The sequence below is a fragment of the Camelus bactrianus genome, chromosome 17, assembly GCF_048773025.1.
Source record: "Camelus bactrianus isolate YW-2024 breed Bactrian camel chromosome 17, ASM4877302v1, whole genome shotgun sequence".
NCBI lineage: Eukaryota > Metazoa > Chordata > Mammalia > Artiodactyla > Camelidae > Camelus > Camelus bactrianus.
In genome coordinates, this window is record NC_133555.1 from 17,625,489 (window position 1) to 17,649,990 (window position 24,502).

Genomic DNA, 24,502 nt, shown 5'->3' on the forward strand with positions numbered 1-24,502 from the left:
AGACAGGCAAAATCTTTGTCCCTCTCTCCGTCTTCTTCACCGTTATATTTCCAGAGCCTAGTTCAGGTCTACACATGATAAATGCTCACCATGAATTTTTAAGGAATAAACTGTGGCTACGCTTAGTAATACTTCAAGTGTGTGAAAACCCGCCTGGCTTCTTCCTTTACTACCTCAACTCAGTAAGATGAAGTGATAAGCACTACAGAAACTCTACAGAAATACAATTACCTCAGTTCATAGTGAGCTCCTTTGTGCTTTAATCCTACGGAGTTATTGAATGTGCATCTCAAGTTGGCACCAGTGAATATCATGCCATGTTTTGCTGGCTGCGTTTCCACATGCATGAGCCATTGCACGTGTGACACTCCTCCATCTAGAGTGGAAGCTCCCTGATGGTAGGGATTATTTATATTCCCTTAGAGTAGCCTGTTAAATAGCTGGTTATATTCAAAGATATCTAGAACACGCATACTCAAGTAGGAGAGCCTCCAAAACAAACTAGAGCCTCCAAAACAAACTAAAAAGACCTGTATACTGTAGGGTATAGTAGTAAAGCATGAGCTTAGATACTAAGCTGGGGTCACTTCTGACTTTCACTATTTCTCAGCATTAAATACATTAGATATTTAAGTCTTCTGAGCCTCAGGTTCTTATCTTTAGGATAGAGATAATGGCAGATTTCAGAGTGGAGAACTTCCAAACTGACATACAGCTCATGCTATAACTCATCAGCTCATCCTATTCTTCTATCTTTGGAGCTCTTAGTCCACAGAGATATGAAATGATACTGCAGAAAGGGACTATTACACCATTAACCAAGCAAGAATATTAAATATTTTTGCTTTGGTCATGTGTAGACAAGAAGCAAAAATAGGAAGCTGCCATTTTGTCTGATTACCTATTTTCATAGACAGTTTAATAGTTCAGACAAGACTTCCTTTGACAGAGACATGGTTTACAATCTGATGTACCTACTAGTTCTCTCCAAGTGCTGGCCCTTTGTTTTTATAAACCTGTATTTACAAAGATTAAATGTTGATGTTGCACATATTAGCCACTCTCATTTCTTGGAAAGGGTATATTGTGAGTAGAGGGACAGAGAGGGAGACAGTAGAATTTGAAATGAGCAAACTGCAAACCAAGAAGTATCTTAAAATTTCTCTCCATATAAGAGGATCACACTGCTATTCTAATAAAATGTTTTAATATATATTATATATATACATATTTCCCCCCTCACAACATCAATTAGTTAAGAGACTCTTTGGAGTTATTTCCTCTTTTGAAATGTAAATGAACACTTGAAAGTTGAGTCTTATTCAATCTTCCTGCAATAACTTTTATCAGCTAATCCACACCTAGCTGAGATACATACATAGTGAAGTGACTGGAATAGGAAAGAAAATAGCCAGAGCCAGACAAAGTACTTGCAGTGTGACTCAACCACGACACAACTCGTTTTGGGTAGGTCATTTCTTTATTGTGTGGGATCCTCCTGGCCTAACAGGATGTTCAGTATCCTAGGCACCTGTCCTTAATATGCCAGTGATGTTTCCCAGTGTTTCTGGCAACCCAAAGGACTCCTTCTGGGAACGGCTGCTTACTTCACCAAGAGAAAACAAGTGCATCAGAAATTAACCTTGTCTATTTTACAATTTTATGTTAGTTGGACCCACAACAATTAGTGTGCCACTGAAATGTCTCATCTACATGTAAACAGCTGAGCAGCTGAGTTAAGACACAAATGAAGTGTATGGACTGCTGTTAAGCAAGACTTCTCTCCATTTCACTGAAGGCTGACCCGGTTCCACCTTTCAATATCTGAAGCCTTTTCTTCATTATCTCTTTGTCATTTCTGCCATTCACATATTCATCGTCTAGCTCATCACTAAGAGGAAAGTGGAATGGAGATAGGAGAAGAAGTGTTATTCCCTCTATCACCTCTTTTCACTGTCAAAGTGTACTGTGCCTTTCCTATGCCAGCATGTGTTTTCTGCCACCAGACTGTCTCTTGTGGTTCAAGATCTCCCAAAAGAGGCTGGAATGAGTCACACTGCATGTCATCCAGCATTGTTCTTCATTGCATTCTTATGATAACACTCCTGAATGCATTTAATTTTGACTGCCTAAATGGGATTTTGAGTTACATCAACTCTGTACTTAGATAGCACTTAGAAATGATGAGAATCAAATGTTAAATGACTGAGCTTATCACAATGTATTCCAGTGTCTCTCAAAGTGTGTTTTATAACCACTGGTTCAAGGGCTGTTAACTGGTGCTACTTAAAAGCTGATTTCATGGTCAAACAAGACTGGAGAAGGTGGGACCAAACAAATTACTGTAGCGCATGGATTTACAGAACATTTACTGTGTTAAGGTGATACGATGTCAGTGCAGTGGTCAGAAATGATTTCAGGGTTTTCCAAATGCATTTGGCTATGAAGTCAATTTTCCCACCTACTGCTGGAGCAATAAACAAGAAACAAATGATTCTAGTCTTCGTGCCACTTAAGCTATGGCAATACAGACTTTCAAGCCTACTGATTCGGCCCCTAGGCAGTGTGCTGCAGGACATCAGTGGGTGCTGTCATTTACACGGTGCAATATCAACGGTGCACTTTATCAGTCAGAGTTCAATCAGAGAAGCAGAACCACTAGGAAGTTTATATAGTAAGGGATCAGTCACAGGGATTTGACCTCACACAATCTAGGAAGTCAATTAATCTCTATAAAGCTGTTGCTTTTGCTTATAATGCTGTAGCTTCAAGTTGGCAGAGCCAGTCATCAGAAAGACAAGAAGGCATTTAAAGTGGAGGATAAAAAGGGTAAATTGACACTCAGTAGCTGAAGCTGGAATCCTTAAGTCTGGAGTGGAAACTGTTGGTTCCTACTACTTCCAAACCTGAGGAAGTGGATATCCTGCAGGAGAAGCTGGTGCCCTTCATCACAGAGTTAAACATACAATCATCCCAGGAGACAGAGAAGATGGAAGAGGATCAGGGGAAGATGGAAAGTTGTGAATTGACTGCTGCCCACACCAAGAGTGACCCAGCAGATAAGGAACAATACGCAGAACTACAGAAGTGGCTATCCAAATCTTCTTAGTGTAAATAACAATAGAGCTGCTGCTACACTTGCCGTTCAAGTCTCCCACCAAAATATCCTTTGTGACCCACCCTAACTGGAAATATACAAGGGAAGGAATTCTGGAAAACAGTTCAGCCTCACTAAGCTGACATGTCATGTACCCTGAAGTTCTGCAGTGTACAGCCTAAGCAACTGCATGTGTCAGCCTGAAAGCATTAACAAAGAAATCACTGTGACGTTCCTACTGTGATAAGGAATGCAAAGAAGAAGTACATGGTGACATAAGAGATGACCCTAGTGACACCCTGCAGTCACACCAGAGCAACAGACAATTGAAAGAAATGAGCTAGTGGTGTTGAAAATTTCCCTTTGAATGGTATTAATTTAAGACTGGTAAAGCCTGCATGGAAATCCCAGTTTTGTCACTTGTTAGTATGAAATGAATACATTCAAAGTGATTTTGCTTCTTTCCACCTTTTACAGTAACAAAAAATCTTGGGGTAATCTTACATTTGTCTTAACTTCAACCAAGATTTATGAGAGAAGAGGCAGCTTTTCTTTCTCTTTTTCTTGCATCCTAAAGGAGATTTACAATTCAAGAAAAAGGACCTGCTACTTTTCATATATTAAAAAAACAAAGAAAATGACATTCTCAATCTAATGTATGGAAGGAGAAATTCGCCCTTTTATCATCTGTACCCTGTCCTTATTCCCATATTTAACTATTATTTTTTAAAACTCTGTCCACTAAAATTTTTTCATATCTTCTACAGAAAACCCAGTTTTTCCCCTTAGAATTTGTACATTAACAACTGTGTATTCTTCGATCACTGTGGCTTACCTATGTAGGTCCTATGTGGTTTTAACTTTATTAATTTCATAATTTACAGATATACTGATATTCTTTTCCAATTAGTCTCTACAGCTCTTCAAAGAATTATTTTATCTCAAATAACATCAAATAAAACAGCTTACAATTTTTTATTTGCTTTATAGTTTTTTAAAGGATACAAAGACATCATTTGTGAATAGCTGATCAAATGTTAGAATTTCTCTTTGAATCTGAAAGTCCTGTTAAACTGAAATTGTATTTGAAGTTCAATTTATCTGAATGTCCTGCTTTAAGACTGACCCATGAGAGGTGGTCTAGAGAAAAGACTGATCAAGATAACATATTTTATTTTCTTTCTCTCCAGGGTTAAAAAAAAAATGTATTCCACATTGATGTAGGTAGAAGACCAAGTACTGTATGAAAGAAATATTATGATTGTCCATTCTACTTGGCAAAAGAGATCTTGGAACTAAAATAACAAAGACGTAGCCAAGAAGATGACAAAGAACTTGAAGTGAGGAAACTCAAACAGGAGGAAAATAATGACACGTAGTCAAGAAATGCCTCTCCTCCAAAGAGAGAGACATTTCCAGATTTTAACATTTTAGGGTAAATTTTAATGACATATCATATCGATTATAGAGGACTTTGTTTTAAGCATTACCATACCACCATCAATAATATCTATTAGTTTACATAATTATTTAAAATAATTATTAAGAATTTAGCAAAAGGTACTCCAATGTAAAAAATCCAATAAATCAATACCTTCTTATTAATAAATAATTTAAAGTAATTCCTAATACAATCTCAGTAAGCAACGTTCTATACTGCTGTAATCACTATCGTCCAAATATTTCAAAATATCTAGGGTTTGAATGAGAAAGCAAGTTTGCTGTAATTTAGTTTTAAAATAAATTATACTAAGTGTTCTAAATGTAATAGAAGTTCAATTATCTTTTGAAAAAATAATGGGGCACATTTATGAGAAGGCAATATGCCTCTTCATTTCTACAATACAATTTAGAGAGGTTAAGGAGCAGTATCTGGTTCTTATTGTCTGGAATTTTATAAGCCATCTTTTTCCTCTTTAGAGGGTTTTTCAGCAGATATTAAGCAAAGATCTTATAGTTGTCAAATATAATGCCAAGATAGCTATAAACTCCATTTGGATGTCAGCTAGTCTCTTAAAGTTAAAGTTGTTATATTCTAAGATAAAATTAACTTTGTAAGATAATTAAGACTATTTTTAAAACTGTATTTTCTAATTATACTTTTTTTCTTAGGCTTTTTCTTATTTTCCCCTTAAAATTTTTAATTTGATAAATACTAAAACCAAAAAAATTTGTGTCACAAACTTGTACATAAGTGTTTACAACAGCTTTATTTGTAATAGTTATAATGGGAAACCACTCAAACATCCATCAACAGGTGAACGGATAAACAAATTGTGGTATTGCTCATACAATGGAATGTAGTAAAAGGAAGTGTGCTATTAACACAACAATATGGATGAATCTCAAGATCACTGTGCTGAATTTTAAAATTTAGCAAAAAAAAATACATACTGTATGATTCCATTTATATTTCATTCTAGAAAATGCAGACTAATCTAAAGAGAATGACAAAAAAAAGAGGATTAATGTTTGTCTGAGAATGGGGGTGGAGAGAAGGTTGGATTAATAAGGATGAAGCAACTTCTGGAGTAATGGAGATGTATGTTATCTTGATTATACTGAATTGTAAATGAGTGCCTACATAGGTCAAAACTGATCAAACCACATGCTTTAAATATGTATTCTACCTTTTGTATTTGAACTATATCTTAATACAGTTGAACAATAAATCACTCATAATGAACATAATTTCTAAGACTTTACTAAGTGTTTACTGTTTGTTCAGGTTCTTTTATAAGCTCTCTACATTCATTAACATTTAACCACCCTTCCCAACAGCTCCAAAGTAGATACCATAATTATTACCTTTACTGTAAAGATGAAGAAACTGGAACAAGTAAGTTGCGTACTTTGCTCTCCCTCAAATGCTCAAATTCTCTACCTTCTCACAAACCAAACAGGCCACCCTAGATGACATAGACAACCCTATCTAACTTAAATTGCTAAACCCTAATGACTGGATCCCAATTACAAATTTTGGGAGAGAGGATATTGGATTAGTCAGCTTGAATCATCTGTTTCTGATACCACCTGTTACAGCCAGCAGGGTGCTGAACCCACCACCATGAGGTGATGATGGTCATTATGTAAGAAGGAAGCAATTCTAAATAGACTCCCAGATAGCACTGCTAAATGCTGACTACATTGGTGAACTCATCTTTATAGATCTCAGGAGAGTAGAGGGAATGGAAGGATAAAGCAAGGCTACGTAATTTGACCAACAAAACAAATATTGTTTTTACTTCTCTTTAACTGAGATTAACTTAGCATTTGTGCCCACATTTCTGCTGATGGTGGAAAACAAATTTACAAATTCAAGGTAATTCAATCTCTTTCAGGAGCTTTCAGGCTATATACAATCCCTCCTTGATTTCCCCTAGACAGCAACTCTAGTACATGATAATCCTGTCACTGCTCATCTTCACTTAGAGAGAGCACTTTCTGATACCTTTTGGGGATCATCTCTTTCCCCACTATTTCTTCTCCCAACATAAATAACCATCCCCACCCCTCATTGCCTCTAGTTTGGACTGTCTATTGTGCAACATCCACTAATGGCATCTCTTATTGTGACCAATAGCCTTGTTTCCATTTACTGGCCCTTAGCACTTCTCTCAAACCTGAAAGAAGTTTGGAATTCACCTCAGGTGTTCTCATAATAAACTGTATTATGGAAATACTCAAATCTTTTCACCTAGTCATTCCATTTGCTATTGACACTTAGATGTCATATTGGATGCAGAGATTTTTCTCTAAGTCTTGAAAACTATTAAGGAACTTCTAGGAAACTGGGCAAAGATCTATTCTGCCCTAGTAATCCCCAGATTATCCAGAGATCCTACTGTCCCAATCTTTCAAGAATTATCTAAAACAATAATGCACAAGTTCTTATTTAAGGAACATCCAGCATCTAAACCATCATCACACATCCCCTTCAAATTCCCTTCCCACTCACTTGTCAGAATTTCACTTGGTGGCATGATTAGCTCAAATGCTACTTTTAAGCAATTTTGGATTCTTACCTAACATGATTTATGGCTTAAATGTGATCTCAGTTCTTTGGTACTATCATAAAAAGGACTTGCTTTCAAAACTACTGATTCTTCTAAGAACTTAGAATAAAATGAAATTTGAATCTCAAAAATGAGCCACCCTTTGTTCTAGTCTCATCTGTCCTGCATCAGGGGATGGTGAAACCTATCTCTGATGTCTGATTGATTGGAAGTTTAGGGGTAAATGAATTTTTTTTTAACACTCTTTCATTTTTCGGTCTCAATGGAATAAATGGCACTGGATGTGCATCTCTTCCTATATAGTTATGAGACCAGACAAAGCAAATGGAGAAGTTACCTTTAAGTATCAGACAACAGGCAGAATAGAACTGTAATTCTTGAGAGTAGGGAAACACAAAAGAAGAGCTACATATTCACTCCAGCTCTTGACGTGGCAGCCCTCTCCCTACCATAGCGCAAGTAGATGAAGCCCAAGAAGAGTGGCAGACTTGCTAAACTGAAGAGACAGAGACTGGAGTTTAGGCTTTTAAAGTGGCTAGAACATTCAGTGCAGGATTCTGGAGCAGATGGAGTTGCACAAAGCAGGTAGGTGGCAGAGTACACCCTAGAATTACTGGCTAGGAGCTGGGCTGTGCATATATAGGATGAGACCTGAAACATCTTGCAAAATGTAGCTTCTGTGGGACTGAGCACTGAATGCATGTACCAGGGTTATTAATACAGTGTTAGAAGACACTCTGGTCCAAACAGACAGGATATATCTGACTGACTACCTTGGGCATTTAGTTGAGACCTAAAAAAAGACATGTTTTGGCCATAATAACCATATATTTTAGCATGAGCTATATCCTAAGACTAAAATAAAAACTGAAATTGACTCAACACTAATAAAACATAAAACCACACCTGAAAGGATCCAAATGATACACCAGTAATTTAATGCTTTGCTAGAACAAAATTCAATACCCCTTAAGAGAATGCAGCATTGTCCACATTCTCCATTATGCATCATCCAAAATATTCAGTATACAATAAAAAATGATTAGATATTTGAATAACCAAGAAAGTAAGCAGTCAATAGAAGATCCAGATGGTGGAGTTACCAGTTAATGACTTTAAACTAGCTATAATAAATATGATCAAGAAATTAAATAAAATTGGTGATAATAAATGAGAGTTCAGTATTACCAGTAAATAAATAGGAACTATTAGACAGTACCAAATGTAATGTAAATTCTAGAACTGAAAGTATATCTAAAATGAAAAATATACAGGATTGCCTTAATAGATTGGGGACTACAGAAGAAAGGGCTAGTGAAATCAAAAGCAAATCTACAAAGATATTCAATCTGAAGGACAGAGGCAGAAAGTTGGGGGAGAAATGAGCAGAGCCTTTGAGACCTTTGTGAAAATATGAAGTGGTGTAACAAATGTACAACTGGAATGCTACAGGAAGAGAAGACAGAGAAGGGGACAGAAAGAATAACTGTAGAAATAATGGCACCAAATGTCCTGAACTTGGCGAAAAGCATCAACTTGCAAAATCTAGAATCTCAGCAAAACCTAAGTAGAAAATTTTTTTAAAAAAACTACACCTAAATACATCATGGATAAGCTTCTGAAAACCAAAGATCAAAAAAATAATAATAAAGTGACTAGAGAGGGGAAAAGGCATGTTAGATACAGGGGAACAGTGATAGGAATAATGTCAAAATCAAAATAAAGGGAGGAAGGAAAGATGGAAGGGTGGATGGAGGAAACTGGCAAACAAAAATTCTATATCCAGGGTAAATATCCTTCACAAATGAGAATGAACTCAAGAGTCTGGCACCAGCAGGCCTAAACTGCCAGAAATGGTAAAGAAAATTATTTAAGCTGAAGAATGAAATCAAACGAAAATTCAGGTCTACTAGAAGAAACTGAAGAAACCAAAAATGGCAACTGTATGGGTAACCTTAAAAAATTATCTTCCTTTTCTTCTCCTAATTTCTTTAATAGACAATTGACTATTGTCACATACACACACACACACACACACAGGAACACTGTCAGATTATAACATTTGTAGATGTACAGTATATAACAATAAAAGTACAAAGGAGAGAGTGCATAAATGGAATTATATAGTTACAAAGTTACTACATTTAACATGAAGTGGAACAATATTTATACTAACTAGGCTGTATTAAATTAAAGAATGTATACTGCAATCCTGAGGAAACAAAAATCTTCATAACCCATGAGTAAGTGTCACATGTTTATTCTTATATCTTTTCTCAATGCCAGCCACAGTCTATGTCAGTAAAAGAAACTCTATAAGGTGTAAAAATAATTTGTTCAAGGTAAGCAGCTTTTTTTTAATGGTCCGGCATGAAACAAGGATAAAACTTAATGCATTTTATATCCCTGAGTTTTATTTCTTAAACCTAAACTTGTGATGAGAACTAATAAATCCTTGAATTGGTATGTCTTGTGATGTTAGCTGTAACCTGGGAAAGCCTGTGTTACAAATATGGAATTTTCTTCTTGTTTTATTTACTTTTTCCTTTGATACTCTGGACCAATGTTTATTTACTCCATGTGAGCTTTTGTATAAAGGCTAAGTTATTTCAAAGAGAATTTTTAAATGTGAAACATTTGATGGCATATAATGATTATAAGAATGGCTACTATAAACATTCTAATTAACTGTACTAAATAATATAGAGATTCCATTCTGTAAACATACATTCAGAGGAGACATTCAGAAGACATACTTTCAAAAGAGGACACCTATACCATTTCCACTCGGATCCAATCCACTAATCCTGCAGAAAGTAGTACTACAGTAGTCCTCAAATCAAATAATCTAAGTTGGTGACTTCTCTACAAATTGATTAATATCATATTGTGCATTAGACATATAATTCTATCATTGTACAAACAATAGCAAGGGAAAATGTAATGATTTTGAAGACCATCACTAAAGACTAATACAATAGCATATAATCGCTAAAGAAGGCTCCAGCTTCACACATTCAATTTTATTATAGCAGAAACAAGAACATAAAACATCATGATCTTGCAAGGTTTTCTTTTGGCAAAGATTGCCTTATGCTGAATAGTCTGCCCAGCTCTACCTTCTACCTCTGGATCAGATTTTGATTAGGAACCAGAAAAACTGCTGCATGAGTCAAAATACAAGGAACAGAATTAGAAAACAAGAGTACATTCAAACTATCTCCTTCTAGAAAAGAAAACAAAAACAGAATTTAACAAGGAAACCTGAGCCTTGAGATCACATTCCTGGGTCTGAATTGTTTAGCTCAGTTTCTCCCCACACCACCCTAGGGGGGCTTTTCAGGGCAGGCCAGAAAACCAGCTAGACAAATTTTAAAAGACCTGTTAACACTTAGCTCATTATTTTAAATGAGCACAACAAACATAATCTGGACAGGTGATTCTTTTCAAAATGTCTTTATTCTCCTAGGAGCTTAGTCAGACCAGTCTATCTTCTGAGGCTGGCTAGTCATTTCTGAGCTTCACTGTGGACCATCCATTTCCAAGTCTGCTCTGCCTAGGATCCATCAGATTTAACTTCTCTTTATTTCCCATCACCAACTGTGGTTATTTCATTCATCCCAAGGCCGAGCCTAGTCCAGGAGACTAAATCCCAGTCCAAACCAGACTTCATCACCCAGATGGAGAACTCTGTGGCCCAAGTACATACCTAAGCAGATGAATGTATGATTTAAAACTTGACATCAGTATGGAATACTCAACACAACATCCAACCAGCAAGGACACAATACACAATTGATTCAGGATAAAGCACTTGGTGCTTGTTTTTATCATCTTTACCGATGAAGTAGATGAAAAAAATGAATATGATGCTTATTAATGTCTACAGTTCTCATAAAGAATGACTGCTAATAAAAAGACAGGAAAAGAATTTAAAATGAGTTGTCTAATTTCCAAAAATGGTGCTCTTCAAAACAAAACAAAAAATTCCATATAGAAAATTCAAATAATGTCACACAGTCTTCAAAAAAAAAAAAAGCCAATTCAAAGGGCAAAAATGAAATCAAAGAGCAGTGAAAGGCTAAGTAGAAAAATATGGTAAAATAGAACAATAGAAAAAGTTTGACTGTTAGGACATGTTTAAAATATATCAGCCAAAATTGGATAAGTTTCCCAAATTAGAAATGAATTTTTATCTTCATAAAAATTCCCCCCTTAGAACTATTCTTCTTAAGGTTTTTAGAGTTTATAATTTTCTCAACACTGGGCCTCAAATAGTTGTATCACAGTAACTACAAAAGTAAAACAAGTGGAAAATATGTTAAGTCAAGAATAATCGAAGAAGAAACCACAATTAAGAGTAATTCATAACCTCCAAAGTAAGGAATGTAGACAAGGTTTGAGTTACAGGTTGCTCTTGGGAAAATAACTGGAAACTAGTTTAGCTGGAGGTAAATAAAACATGTAAAAACAATCACAGAATCTGAGAAAGGCTTCACTACCACACACTCACAGGTAGGAATGGGTTCTCCACCTTAGAAACTGTGTGGAAGTAGAGATTATATGATTGTAAACTTAGAAAGACTGAAAACCATTTTGAATCTTAAAAAAAAAAAAAAGGTTTCTGTTGAGGAATAGTTAATAGTCATATGATCCAATATTAAAATACAACTGAAAACAAACTAGGAGGATAACAGGTTCAAGTGCGTTTCTGGCTCACCCCTCTCCTGAATACTTCAAATGATTTCTTCTCATCTAGACATATTTGCACCTTAGATTTTCTTTAGCTCTGATGTTGTCTCTGTTCATTGTTTTAAGATCACTGTGATTGTTATTTACCAAATGTCTTTCTGCCCCCTACTAAATAAAATTCAGATAACTTCTTTTCCGAAGGACACTGCTTAAACTACTAAGGGAATTAGATTAGGTCTCCAAATTTATGATGAAGGGACATAGAATGCTATAACTCTAAAGGAACTTTGTAATCAGGTGTATCCTACGACTTTGGGACAACAGAAAACACCATTTTTTTTTTTTTTGGTTTTTTTAATCATTGGTTTTTGATATGTTGGTTTTGTTTATCCAGTCATGATTATCTGCAGGTGATCATGTAACATACTGAAGCAGGATGCGTAAAATGCAGAGATGGAGGATGAGTCCTCTGGGGGATTATAATCTTGCTGGGAAGGTAAGACAGGTTTACATAAGACCACAAAGGGGTGATTGATTATTCCAGGAGTCCCAAGTGGGATCAGAGAAGGGATTGATCATCTCTAGATGAGAGAGACCAAGAAGGCTTCAAGGTAGGGGCAGAGATGGGATTTTGAAGAAACATTCTGGGATGTTAACAACAGAAGCAAGTTCAAGAAAGGGCAGCATTATAATTAGGTTAGAGTAAAAGGTTAGGTACCTCGGAGAAATCTTAAAACTTAAAGCCACAATTTGAAAATGATGTTACAGAATCTGACCAGTCAAGGTCTTCCTTGGCTGTTTAAGGAATATGAAATTTATCTTTTGGTACCAGTTCTATTGTCTTTAAAAGCTACACTAAGCAGCCAGTTTTCACAGAAAACTGGGAGCCAAGTACAAGAAGAAATGGAGTTAGGGAGAGAGGTAAAATGAATACCAGACGATCAGATAACAGACAGTTGTCCAGGTAAAGACACTGGAGGAGGCAAAAATAAAGATGATTTTTTACAGTAAAAAAATCACAACATTTAGGAATGTTGGACTATTTATCATCATGCATACCTAAGGGTAATGCTTTATGTTGTTAACTTTCTGTTGAAAACAGTATTATCTTTGCCTAACAATCTAATGACAAATCCTCTTTGGAATGCCATTCCAAATTCTTTTTGCAATATCTGCAGACTCTCAAAAGAACTTGAGATGTTTTTTTGTTGCCTATAAAACATTAGGAAAACGTGCTTTTCAAAATAGCAGCTGCAGGCTGAACTTCTAGAAAATAAACCTTTTGCGGTTTCTCTTCCGTTTCTTGGAGCCCAAAGAGTCTCCGTACATTTTTCAATCTATTTTTTCCTACATCCTTTAATAATAACCATAAGTGATGAATGGCGGGTGTGGAACAGGAGACAGGACAACTCTGTCAATTTGAAAAGAGTTCGGTCTTTTTACCTTATTTTGCAGAGTGTCATTTTAAATAAGTGCTAGCCTGGAGAAGGTTTTTATTGTTTTGAACCACAGGCTTTATATTACCTTAAAAAAAAAAAAAAAAACAAAAAACAAAAAACCTCTCAGCCGCAAGTTGGATGCTTCTGGCAGCAATACAAATCTAGCACCACCCAGGGAGGGAGTGTATTTGCTTCTTCGCTCACTTCTGGCAGGGCAGAGGGATGCTGGACATTGAGAGACAGGGAGGCTGCCCAGAGCACTGCCACACTGCTCCCCCGTCCCGCGCCCTGGGCCTCCTCCCGTGGGAACACACAGGTAAGTACATCGAGGTGCTGATACTAGTGGAGCATCCTCGCTCACTGTGAGAAGTCATGGAAGTCGCATGCCGTGCACTGAGGATGCATAAAAGGTCTCAACACCTTGAAAAAAAACAACGTGGCCTGGCTGAGGTCGGAAGAGTCTCAATCTACCCAGCACATGGCTGAAAAGGTCCTTCTGTATTTATTAGTATTTATATCTTTGTACATCCCTTTGCAGCATGCTTTTCTGTAGACTGCTAAGAAAAACATCAAGATGTTTGTTTTTGTTTCTTTCTTTCTTTTTAAACAAATCTCTGGCTAGTTGTTAATCTGTTATTCTTTTGTATTCAGAAATAAGAGTTTATAGCAATCCTGACTGCTGAAAAGTGAAATATCATCTGAAGTTTGATTTTCAATGTCAATGTTTTAAAATACTACAATTGGATAAAATGTAAGACTTACCATTAGAGAGGGAGCTGAAAAACTAGAGATAAAATGTTCCTATAATATGGCAGTTGTCTCTAAATATAAGGTTCCATGTTATAAATTTGGGTTCTTAATGAATTTTTTATATCACCAATTCTGTTTCCACTTAGATGTCAGAAACTCAGCAGGAAAAGATAAAAGTCAGAACAGCTGAGCATTTTGAAAATGATAAAAATAACACTTCTTGGTTGAAGGAAGGTAAGTCCTCTTGCTGTTGATTTTCTATCAATGTCAAAATTGTGCTTTTATTTATAAGCAAGAAACAATGTGGCAGAAGAAGGGAAAATACCCAGGCAGCTCAAGTGATGTTAGTACTTTTGATTTTTCTTTTCTTTTCTTTTTTTTTTTTTTTTTTTTTTTTTGGCCTAAGTGCTAGTTTGAGGGTATTTAGTATTGAAATGCTTTTTGTATTTCTTAGACCACAGTACATGCAGATGATTTTATTGGTAAGAGAATACACATTTTCAACTCAGATACATGTTATCCATGAGGTTCTTGTTGTGCTGTAGAATTTTCTCCTTTGTAGCCAGGAGGATGAAATAATTTGATGACAAGTATTATTTTTAAATAATAATCACAGAAAGGCGTGCAGGCTGTAGGAAGTCATGTCTACAAATAGAATTGCCATTCACTGCAATTAGAGAAGCCACCTTCCCAGAGGAGAAGACGGTCAGCCGCAAGCACGGCGTGCGTAACGTGGTTGCTTGAAATACACACACAAATCAATATGTCCTCCTATGAGGAATACAAATTTGTGCACTTTGGAAAATATTTATAAACTAATGATGATTTACTAGAAGGTTTGGTTTCATAGTCTTTTCTTTTTATGAATACCTTTAATGTCTCTTTGGGGAAACTGACTTGATAGATAAGTTGTGTCTTTTACAACATTTCATGAATCTATTTGATTGTAAAGAGATGGCTCTTAAGTAGTTGCCATTCTTCAAAATTGTTTGATAAGGTCATAGGAGACTTTAATAAATAAGTTTTACCACATCAAAATAGTAATGATAATGACATCAAACACGTTGACAACGTGCATTGGTGCTTATGCTGAATCATCAGAGGAACCCTCTGAAGCACTAATTATTCCTCATTTTCAGGTGAGGAAACAGAGTCTCAAAGAGTTTAAGTAAATTGCCCAAAATTACAAAATTAAGAAGTGACAGAGCTGGGATTTGATCCCAGCCTGTGTGAGTCCACAGCACATAAATTTAACTACCACCTTATACCGTGTTTCACAGGAAAGATATTTCGGTTACTTGCTTGGACATGATCTGTGCTCAAAAAGTTTCCGTAAAGTGTTTAATCAGTACCCCCACCTTCACATATACTCTCCCATCCACTCTTATTCTTAATCCTGCCTTACCCAACCCTCATTTTTAAATGTTCACTTTTTTAAAAAAAAGATCATCCTTCTGCCGCATGGCCCCCATAATCAAATTTAATAGCTGGAGCTCAAATTTAATAGCTGAAGACTATTTCAGGATAAAAGTTAGTACAGACATGTAGTATTCTCAGAATAATTTCCTTCAGAAAGCCACAGGGCTGATAAATTATTTCTTTCTTTCTTTATTTTTATGAAACCATCTCTTAAAAAGAATCATAAAAAAAAAATGGAGAAGTGAAAAAACTAAACTTGGTCCAAAGATACCCCTGTTTTTCTTCTGAAGACCAAATCCGTGAAGACAAAGGCATTTTTCACTACGACTTATACTGAAGTTTTTCTGATTTATTTTTGCTTTAATGGCCCCATGCTCTACATGTATCAGAGAGAAATGATGAAACTAAGAGACCAGTCAATTGTTTCCTGAAGACTTTTCTTTTTAAAAAAAATTGTGTCCATTAAGTACAATTTAGGCATTGAATTCTTGTAATCTATAAAATCTAATTTCCCAGGTGACCTGTTTTATCCCATTTGGACACTTCATTTAAGCTACACTCAAATTATGTTTACTGTATTTCATAAAAGGAAATCGAGCCAGATGCTAGATGACAACATCTTAATTGGGAATTATCAGGATGAGTTAGTTTTCGAACATAAATGTCTTTTTCTTTTAATGTTTAAGGAACTGTAGATGTGTTGGCTCATTTTTCTTAAAGAAGGCAGGCTGGTGCAGTGGAAAGAGCAGAGGATTTGAAGTCAGGCACGTGAAGTTTTGAAAATTCGTCTCAGTTATTGACTAGCTGTGTGACTGTGTCATGTTGCTTAACCTCTCTGAGCTTCAGATTCCCTAGCTGGGGATTATAATACCTGCTATGTGAAACTATGGGGAAGAGATTTCATCATTTGTGTGTCTTTTTTCCTCTTTAAGATGTGATTCAAAATCATATAACGTTTTCTGAGACCATGGTCCACACTCTGAACAACCTGCACTAGTCACAGCACTCTGTATTTTTACAGCATTGTCAACAGAAAGGACCACAAAGTATAAAGAGGCAAAACAGCAGTTGATTTGGGGTCTAGATTTGCAATTCTGGGATCACAGATTTCAAAGGAATCCAGAATAGTGTTCCACCACAGGAAAATGGGTAGTGGATTTTATGGGAAAAAGCAGGAAGTTCATGCAGGCTTAGACAAGTTGTTCACCAAAGATTTGGACTGTTCCATACATAACAACTGGGTTATCGAGAACATCTCATCCCCTAATAGGGAAAAGTTGGGTTTACTTTGTCCAGAAAGGTCCAGTTCTCAGCATACTTCTTTCCTTTTGGCAACTCAGCAGATATTCAGCAGTTTTATTTTTGAGCGTTCAGCCAAAGTTCAGCATGGGCAGCAAACAAGGAGGTCCTCGTTTCACACCTCAGTCTTTCCCACCATTGTTTCTTTCATAGAATTTCATATAAATGCTTTCTCTTGGTCCCTACAACCATTTGGTATGCAGTAGTATTGTCCAATTTTACAGATTAAAGGACTGAGGGTCAGAGAAACTGGATCATGCTCAAACTTGCAGAGGCGTTAAGTGGCAAACTAAATCTTGAACCCAAATCTTCCAGTTCCAAACTCTGTTCTTTGCCTTAAACCACTTTGTCACAGGGACTTCTCCAGCCATTATCAATCAACATTTGAAATTTATCAAACCCCCTCCCTCCCCCAAAAAAGAAAAAGAAATACAGTTGTCCTGTGGTATCCATGGGGGGATTGGTTCCAGGACCCCCTGCAGATACAAAAATCCAAGGATGTTCAAATCTATCCATAGATGTGGAAACCCATGGATAGGAAGAGCCAACTGTAGAGACTTTAAAATTATTCAAAGGTTTTTTTCATGAATGGCCAAAGTAACTGCTTCTGCCATCACAATGTCTCTTGCCTCCCTCTACAACCCTAGCTGAATACTGCCCACTGTTAAAATGCAGGGAATCAAGGCAATGCCTGATTAGGGTTGGAGCAAGTACTCACTGTGATCAGCTGAATAAACCACTGAGCATAGAACCTGACCTCAGAATGAGCAGGGGACCAATAAAAGTTACCACCATCACTGCTAACTTGAGTGCTGATATTCTTTCTAACTTCTCACCTTTAAACATTCATTTAATTTATCCAACTGGATTCAACATTTATTAACAGCGGTGTTACTGGAGGCAAGGCATGAGCATGACATTTTATCTAACTGTCTTGGTTTTTTCTGGAAGGTGAAGAGGCTCTTATTTGCCTTCTACTTTCTGTCTTTTGGACCATGGGCCTGATTTAGCAATTATACCAAAGAGCTGGTTAAAGCAACATCTAGAGCTTTTATTAACAATTAGGGTAAATACTATTTAAGAAACACACTAATAAACCTGAAAATGCACTCAGTGTAAAATTAACTGAATCCTATTTTACCTTTTATCAAACTATCAGGCAATCTTACACCATTACTGGTCACCTAACCTTTAAATTCTTGACTTCTCAAATTGTAGACTGGTCAGATTGCTGGGTCCCAACTTAAGGAATTCAGAAGAATACAGGTGGAACCCAGAAATAAATGCTTAAGACCAAGTAACACAGAGGCAGATGTTCAGGGACCATACTGAGAGAAACCTTGTTTTAAGACAGTCAGCGAAACAAAATATGACTTTGAAATATGCACCAGGCAAGACAGCTGTCTTGTGTAACTGTGGACCACGGCGGTCTGGAAGGTGGTCATGATCTGTTTACGTAGGTGGAGAGGAAGAGTTAACGCTGGGAGCAAAGGCGTCAGGGGCTGCAAGGTGCCTGCTCTGGTGCTAGGGCAGTGGGCATCTTGGAAACAAGGGGGACAAACTGAGTGCCAACTATAAGTTAAGTAGTTGGAAGTGGGATGTAAGGGTCAGGGACTAATATAGTGCAGTGTGATTGGGGCATATAAATCTGTAACTGGAGTACAGAGTGAGATGAGGCAGGCAGAGGAAAGTTTTAGGCAAGAGAGACAGTGATGACTAAGACAGCAATGCATTCAGTAGCCCTAAAGGGAGGTCAAAACGACCAGGAGAAACGTCCCAACAAGGAGAGGAAGAAAATAAGCCTAACAGTGAAAAACTTTATGAAAGAAAAATTGATATAACAAAGAAATTGGGGGGGGGGGGGATTACAGGTGGAATCAGATGGCATGTAATACCCCATTAAGCCACGGAGCATTCGGGGTAAGCATTTCAGTGCTTGCACCTTACACCATTTGATACGGAAGAGAAGCATCAGGATGAAGGGATGGAAGCCTTTAAATTGTTGCCAGTTGCAGTTTAAAACCACAGCATCACCAGTGTTTGAACTACACAGTTTCTTCCAGCGTCTCCTGATTTTCCAGGAGAAGTTGGATTTCTATGTGACATCTCGTGATTTCTAAAGGTTAAGTAAAAACAACAACAATTAGGGTAAGAAAGCACCATGCAGGGTAAATAAAACCAGGTTCTGTGAGTCTATTTCAGTCCATAGGCTACCAGTTTGTAACTTCAGTTCTAAAAGCTTGTATCTCTTAACAAAATCTATTACAATTTCCTGAAGACTGGTTTGCCATAAATATTTACATATATATACTCAAAGTCAAAACAGTTGTTTGACCTAAAAAATGAGAAATAAAGAGCATTGAAATACAACTGTTTGTCCTTCAAAAGACTAGTTACCTGTAATTGTTTTAGTGAAGCAGTCTCTTTATGGTTGTAATAAGTAGAGGGGAGAATAAAATTATTCCAAGGTACAAGTGTGCCCTCAATGTACAAAGCACAGTTTTATAATCTAAACTGGTGTTGACTCTGTCCCATAACTGCTACATTTCCCCACTGAGAAAATTCATATTACAGAAAAGATTTGACTTTAAAAAAGGATGGAGGGGAGGAGGGCAATGAATAAGCTTTTCTCTCAGCTTCCAAAAATTCCAGGAAGCAAAGAGCATAAGAGCTGAAAATTCTCTAGTTATTCTGAACTAACTATAGCTCCTTTTCTATAAGTGGTCACATGTTGACTACAGTCTTCAGTGATTTCAAATCTTAATGTAGATACGTTTTAAAGGAATCTCCCCTAAACTTATTTAGTACTGATGTAGAGGAGTCAGGTCACCAATGAGTTGGCATTTTGAATACTCTGGTTATTACTGAGTCAGAATTCATGAATATTAAGAGACTAATAATCCAAGATACTGGGAAACATCCTAGAAGCCCAAAAAGCCGTGCTCCACAAACTCCCTTTTCAGGATAATGTGGAACCGCAAATCCACAACACAAGAATCCCATCTCATTCCGGATCAAGGTTTACAGAGGAGCTAGAGAAAGTGTAAACCTTACTCACATTTACTGACATTCGTAAGTTCACTGAATCCCCTTAATTCTAAGTGAAGACCATTTACTTCATTTGCTCAAAAAATAATTTTGGATCATAAGCATTAAAACAATTCTGAAATATGTATTTTATGCAATTCAGTGAGCATTTGGTAAGGCTCCTCTTGAACTCCCAGACAGCATATTAAACAAAGAAGTCAAAAAATGAAAATGTCACAAGTTTTACCCTCAAGGAACTTGTATTTAAGTGCTTTATTATAATGACTAAATATTAATCGATCCTAATTCTCTCACTCGGATAATTCTTATTTTTAAAAGGGCTGTGTTCTTGTGTCTAGCTTAAAAATTAAGCCACACTAATACCTATTTTAAACTGTTACTTTCCACAAATAGCCTATCTTGATTTCCTTTTACTAAGTATACAAAGGAAACAATCATTAGCTCTTATTTTTACAGTCTCCACGAACTTGGGAAAATGTGTCACCTAATAACCAAAATACAAGGAAGGAGAAGGTAACAGTCAAACAGAATGTTGTTTTGTTTTTAATCAGAACTGAAAGGAGAGATGAGATGTGAAAAGATGTCCTGGCAAGTCATATAAGTAAAACAAGCACACGATCACATCACAGGGTAACTGTTTGCAAGCTTTGAAACAAGATGATGCGATACAGACTGGCATAGGGAACTCTCCTTTAGAATCAGTTGTCACAGAAGTCTGAGGGAGATACTGGAGTCAGGACTTAATTGACAAGAAAGAGCTAGCTGTGCAAAAATCTGGCAAGAGCATTCAACAGGGAAAAGAGGCTGTGTAAAGACAGGAGGGCTCAGAATGGCTGGATGAAAAGGAAGGATGAAAGAAGAAAGGGAAGGAAGAAAAAAGGCAATAGGGAAGGGAGGGAAAAAAAGTTGCAAATAATGTACAATCCTGCTGGCCACAGTCAGGAATTTGGATGTTTTTCCCTAATTTGAATTAGAAGCCACTTGAGATTCTGAGCAGGAGAATATGAACAATCATTAGTTATTGCACATGGTATTGCATGTAGGCAGAATAAAATAGAAGACATTGCAGTTGACCAAGCAAAAGATGGTAAGCGGGATAGGATACAACTGTGAAGGTCAGAGGCAGAATAGGATTCAAGACCTAGTCTAGAGGCAGAGCCAACAGAACTGGCTGGTGCACAGATGTGAGGCGACAGAAAGAAGCGAGGCAAGGCTGACTCCTGGCTTGAGACACTGCATGATGGTTGTGCTGCGTGAAGAATATGAGAAAAACTGGCTGGAGATGAAACAATCAGGAGATCTGGGGAGAGGGGTCAGGTTAAGTGTGAAATGCCTACATCCCCACGAAGATTATCAATCAAGATGTATGAGATCAGTTGTCCACTTTAAGTAATGTTGAAAGGGAACGTTGGCTAGAGATTTTGCCTTAGACCTGAAGATTGAGAAAGCATCTGCTGATGGGACACTAAAGGAAATGAAGTAAAATTTCAGGTAGAAGGGGTAGGGCAGGAAAGAATATGTCATGTTTCAAGAACGCAATGAAAACAAGAATGGCTGGAGCATTTTCACCCAAAAGAAAACTGACATTTAATGAGTGTGGGGAGTTTGCCCACAAACAAAGCCTGGAACCTTTCAGAGACCTTGGTTAACATTCTTTATTCCAATAAACTCCTTACCCTGGAAATGCCTACTAGAGATATATTTTATACTGTAGTAAAACACATCCCACTGCATTTTATTCTCGAAAGAAAGTTAGGCAAAGGACTATCAAAGGATAACATACTAATTTAAAAATTTAACAATTATAAGATGAGTTCTTATAATTATAAGAGTTCCAGGCCAAGCCTCAAGGTCTGAGAGCTAACGGTGTAAATCTTGGTCCAAGCAAGAAGTTCTGGGAACCAGGAGTGCTGATGTCCAAGGGCAGGAGACAGATGTCCGAGCTCAAGTGGAGAGAGCAAATTTGTCCTTCCTCTTCCTTTTTGCTCTATTCACCCCTTAAGAGATGGGATGATGCTCATCCACTTTGATGAAATAGATTTTCTTTCATCAGACTCTCAATTCAAGTGCTCATCTATTCCCCTGAAACAGCCTCATGGATGCACCCAGAAGTAATGTTTACCAGCTATCCTGGTATCCCTTAGCCCAGCCAAGTTGACATATAAAATGAATCATCACATAGTTTTTGACCAGAAAGTAATAGACAATCACTTTTTCTAGCTAAAGTTAATGAAGAGAGGAATTTATTGGGAGGCATAGAGTCAGTTTGCAGTCTAGAAAGAAAATTCAGGTCCAGAACGAGGAGGAATTAATTTGGCTCTAGTGATCCAGACAGCAAGATTTGTCAATATATTCAGGTCACCACTCCTAGAACAAATTAGCTCCACACACTTTTTCTGTCCTCTCATCCTCCTGCAGTCAAGGCTGCAAATCTCAAGGAAGAAAGCTCAACAGTTCTGGCTATGAGTCCCCATCCTGGCTAGGCAGGGTAGGCTAGGCAGGGCAGGTAACCTTGACTGACAGTACCACAAGAAGTGCACATAAAGAGTGAGAGACGCTTCTTCAGGGGGAACTCAGGTTCTAGCACTGGAATGGAAGGAGAACAGGTGCTGTGTGGCTTCCAAATAATGTCCAATCTAAAAGCCAGTACCCATGACCCAATTTCCAGTGCTTTTACCTCAAGGGATAATATTTTCTTAAGAACCTGACACGTACTATTGATAGAGCACTGAACATTTCAGGAAGGAGAGTACTTATTTTAAATGTATTGGCCTTCTACTGGAGTTCAAATGGCAGAATCATCTTGATTCTCTGATAACCTTATTTTACATTTAGAAAGTTCAGTAAAAGATGAGATCTTCTGTGTCCTCATAGGTCAACAAATTAAATTCCAGGGGCACGTCCTACAGCTGACGGTTGAAATTTCTCTCCAACGAAGCCTATAAAGTTGTAAGTTCATTTCTTATAAAATGATGATGCTGATCCCAATGGAATGGAAGGCCTAGAAGATGCCATGTCAGCCTGGAGACTATGACCAGATGAATTAATCAGTGCAAAGTCCCTACAAGTTGTTAAACAGCAGATTTAAAGACTCTCTTTCAATGATGATAGGACAGTACATCAAATCCAGAATGATCTTAGCTCACCATTATTAATTGCAATTTTATGAACTAGGAGCGAAGCAAACTGCAGAGACAAGGAACCAATCTTTCCTGTCTCAACAGGAAGAAGAAAATTGTACCTAACTATAAACTTCAAGAGATTTACTTCTTTCAACTGAGATTTTCAGTAGATGCACTCATTTTCCTAGATGTCACAACAGCTGTAGATCTGATTCACTTAATCAGCATTAGTATAAAGAGCAATCTTATAGCGAGAGAAAAAAAAAATCCCTTATGTTCTACGCCTCAGGAATAGGGACATTGCATTTCTTATAAATTCTACAAAGAGATACTTTATTTTTATATGATTATGGCCCATTTCTTTCAGCTTAGGAACAGCATTTAGAGGGAATATACTCTCTAATAAAATGCACCTACACTAGGTGTTCACCAGACCATTAGTAAAAAAAAGAATGTGACTAGAGCAAATGAAGACATCACTCTACAGGCATAAATCACCTCAACCATTTTAGCCATTATTTAAGCCTGTCGAAAAGTAAATGTGCAGCAAAGACGAAAAGCAAGGGCAATGACAGTAGTTTTACCAGTGTATAACTTCAAGAAAAAATAGAGAGGACAACTCACAGAGGCATAGTATTAAATAAGACATCAGGCAATTCCTCCTCTTGAGCTGAAATGCCACATCACTATGGATTTGGAAAGAAATAGCTATTGCAGAAAAGACAGTAAGAAAGGTGCTTTGTAATTTCTGTCTGAAACAACAGGCAACAGGAGAGGAAAAGTTGCACATGTCGATTTTATTTTCTTTATTATATTTTGAATATACAGCATTATAGATAGGAAACCAAGTCTCTTCTAGAGTTACCAAAAGATACACATTAATACTAAAATATCCTGAAAGTAAAAATCAGAAAAATATATAAAGTTTATATAAACTCTTTTGAAGAATAAAAAATAATAAAAAAATGACATTCAATAAAAAAGAAAAGATTTCACTCCTTACATGTGTTTTAAAACTAATTTCTTAGACCAATATATGAAAACTCAGATTGTTAAGACAAATCATTCATACCAGAAAAGCAGCATTTGTCTTATAAGATAATATAAAGTTCAGTAAACCAAATCAACAAATGCTTTGATTTCCTGCAAGGCACAGACTTAAGCAAATAGTATACCATGATTCCTGTGCCCAACGAACTTACAATTCAGTTGCAGAAAGAAAAGACTAACAGCACATCCTGTTTGCAGACAGGAGCAGGTGTTTTCAGCTGTATTTGAAATATAGTACAATACGCACATGCAATTCAGATGAAATTTTTCAGGATCAAATCTCTCACACACCAAACCATACAGGTACACTGGAATTCCTTATACAGATGAAGATTTCTCTTAAGATTAAAAACAGAGCTGGTTTGTTTACTTTGTTTTTAATGGATTTAGCAGATAGATCTGGGCTAAAACAACTGCACACAAGATTCACTTGAAAACAAAAGGATTCATTTAAAAATATTAACTTAGATTTCTTTCATAGCTCTAAAAAGAAATGACCTATTGTGCAAATAGTCTTTAATATATTACCCAGCCTTTTTTCTTTAAAAAAAAAAACTGATATTCTCACTT

General features: G+C 36.8%; 1 protein-coding gene, 1 long non-coding RNA gene and 1 other non-coding gene across 3 annotated transcripts in view; 1 reads left to right on the plus strand and 2 right to left on the minus strand.

Annotated features, from left to right (window-relative positions):
* Positions 1-24,502, minus strand: part of LOC105081429 (uncharacterized) — a 667,267-nt gene that overhangs the window by 388,115 nt on the left and 254,650 nt on the right. The window lies entirely within an intron of this gene.
* Positions 10,444-10,506, minus strand: LOC123617642 (U7 small nuclear RNA). The gene has a single exon (XR_006725801.1). It is a non-coding gene; the product is annotated as a U7 small nuclear RNA (small nuclear RNA).
* MDFIC2 (MyoD family inhibitor domain containing 2) overlaps positions 13,075-24,502 on the plus strand; it is a 93,506-nt gene continuing 82,078 nt past the window's right edge. The window contains exons 1-2 of the mRNA XM_074344469.1: positions 13,075-13,560; positions 14,141-14,228. Of these exons, the coding sequence (XP_074200570.1) occupies positions 14,141-14,228 (88 nt within the window). The 5' untranslated portion in view covers positions 13,075-13,560. The remainder of the gene's footprint in view (positions 13,561-14,140; positions 14,229-24,502) is intronic.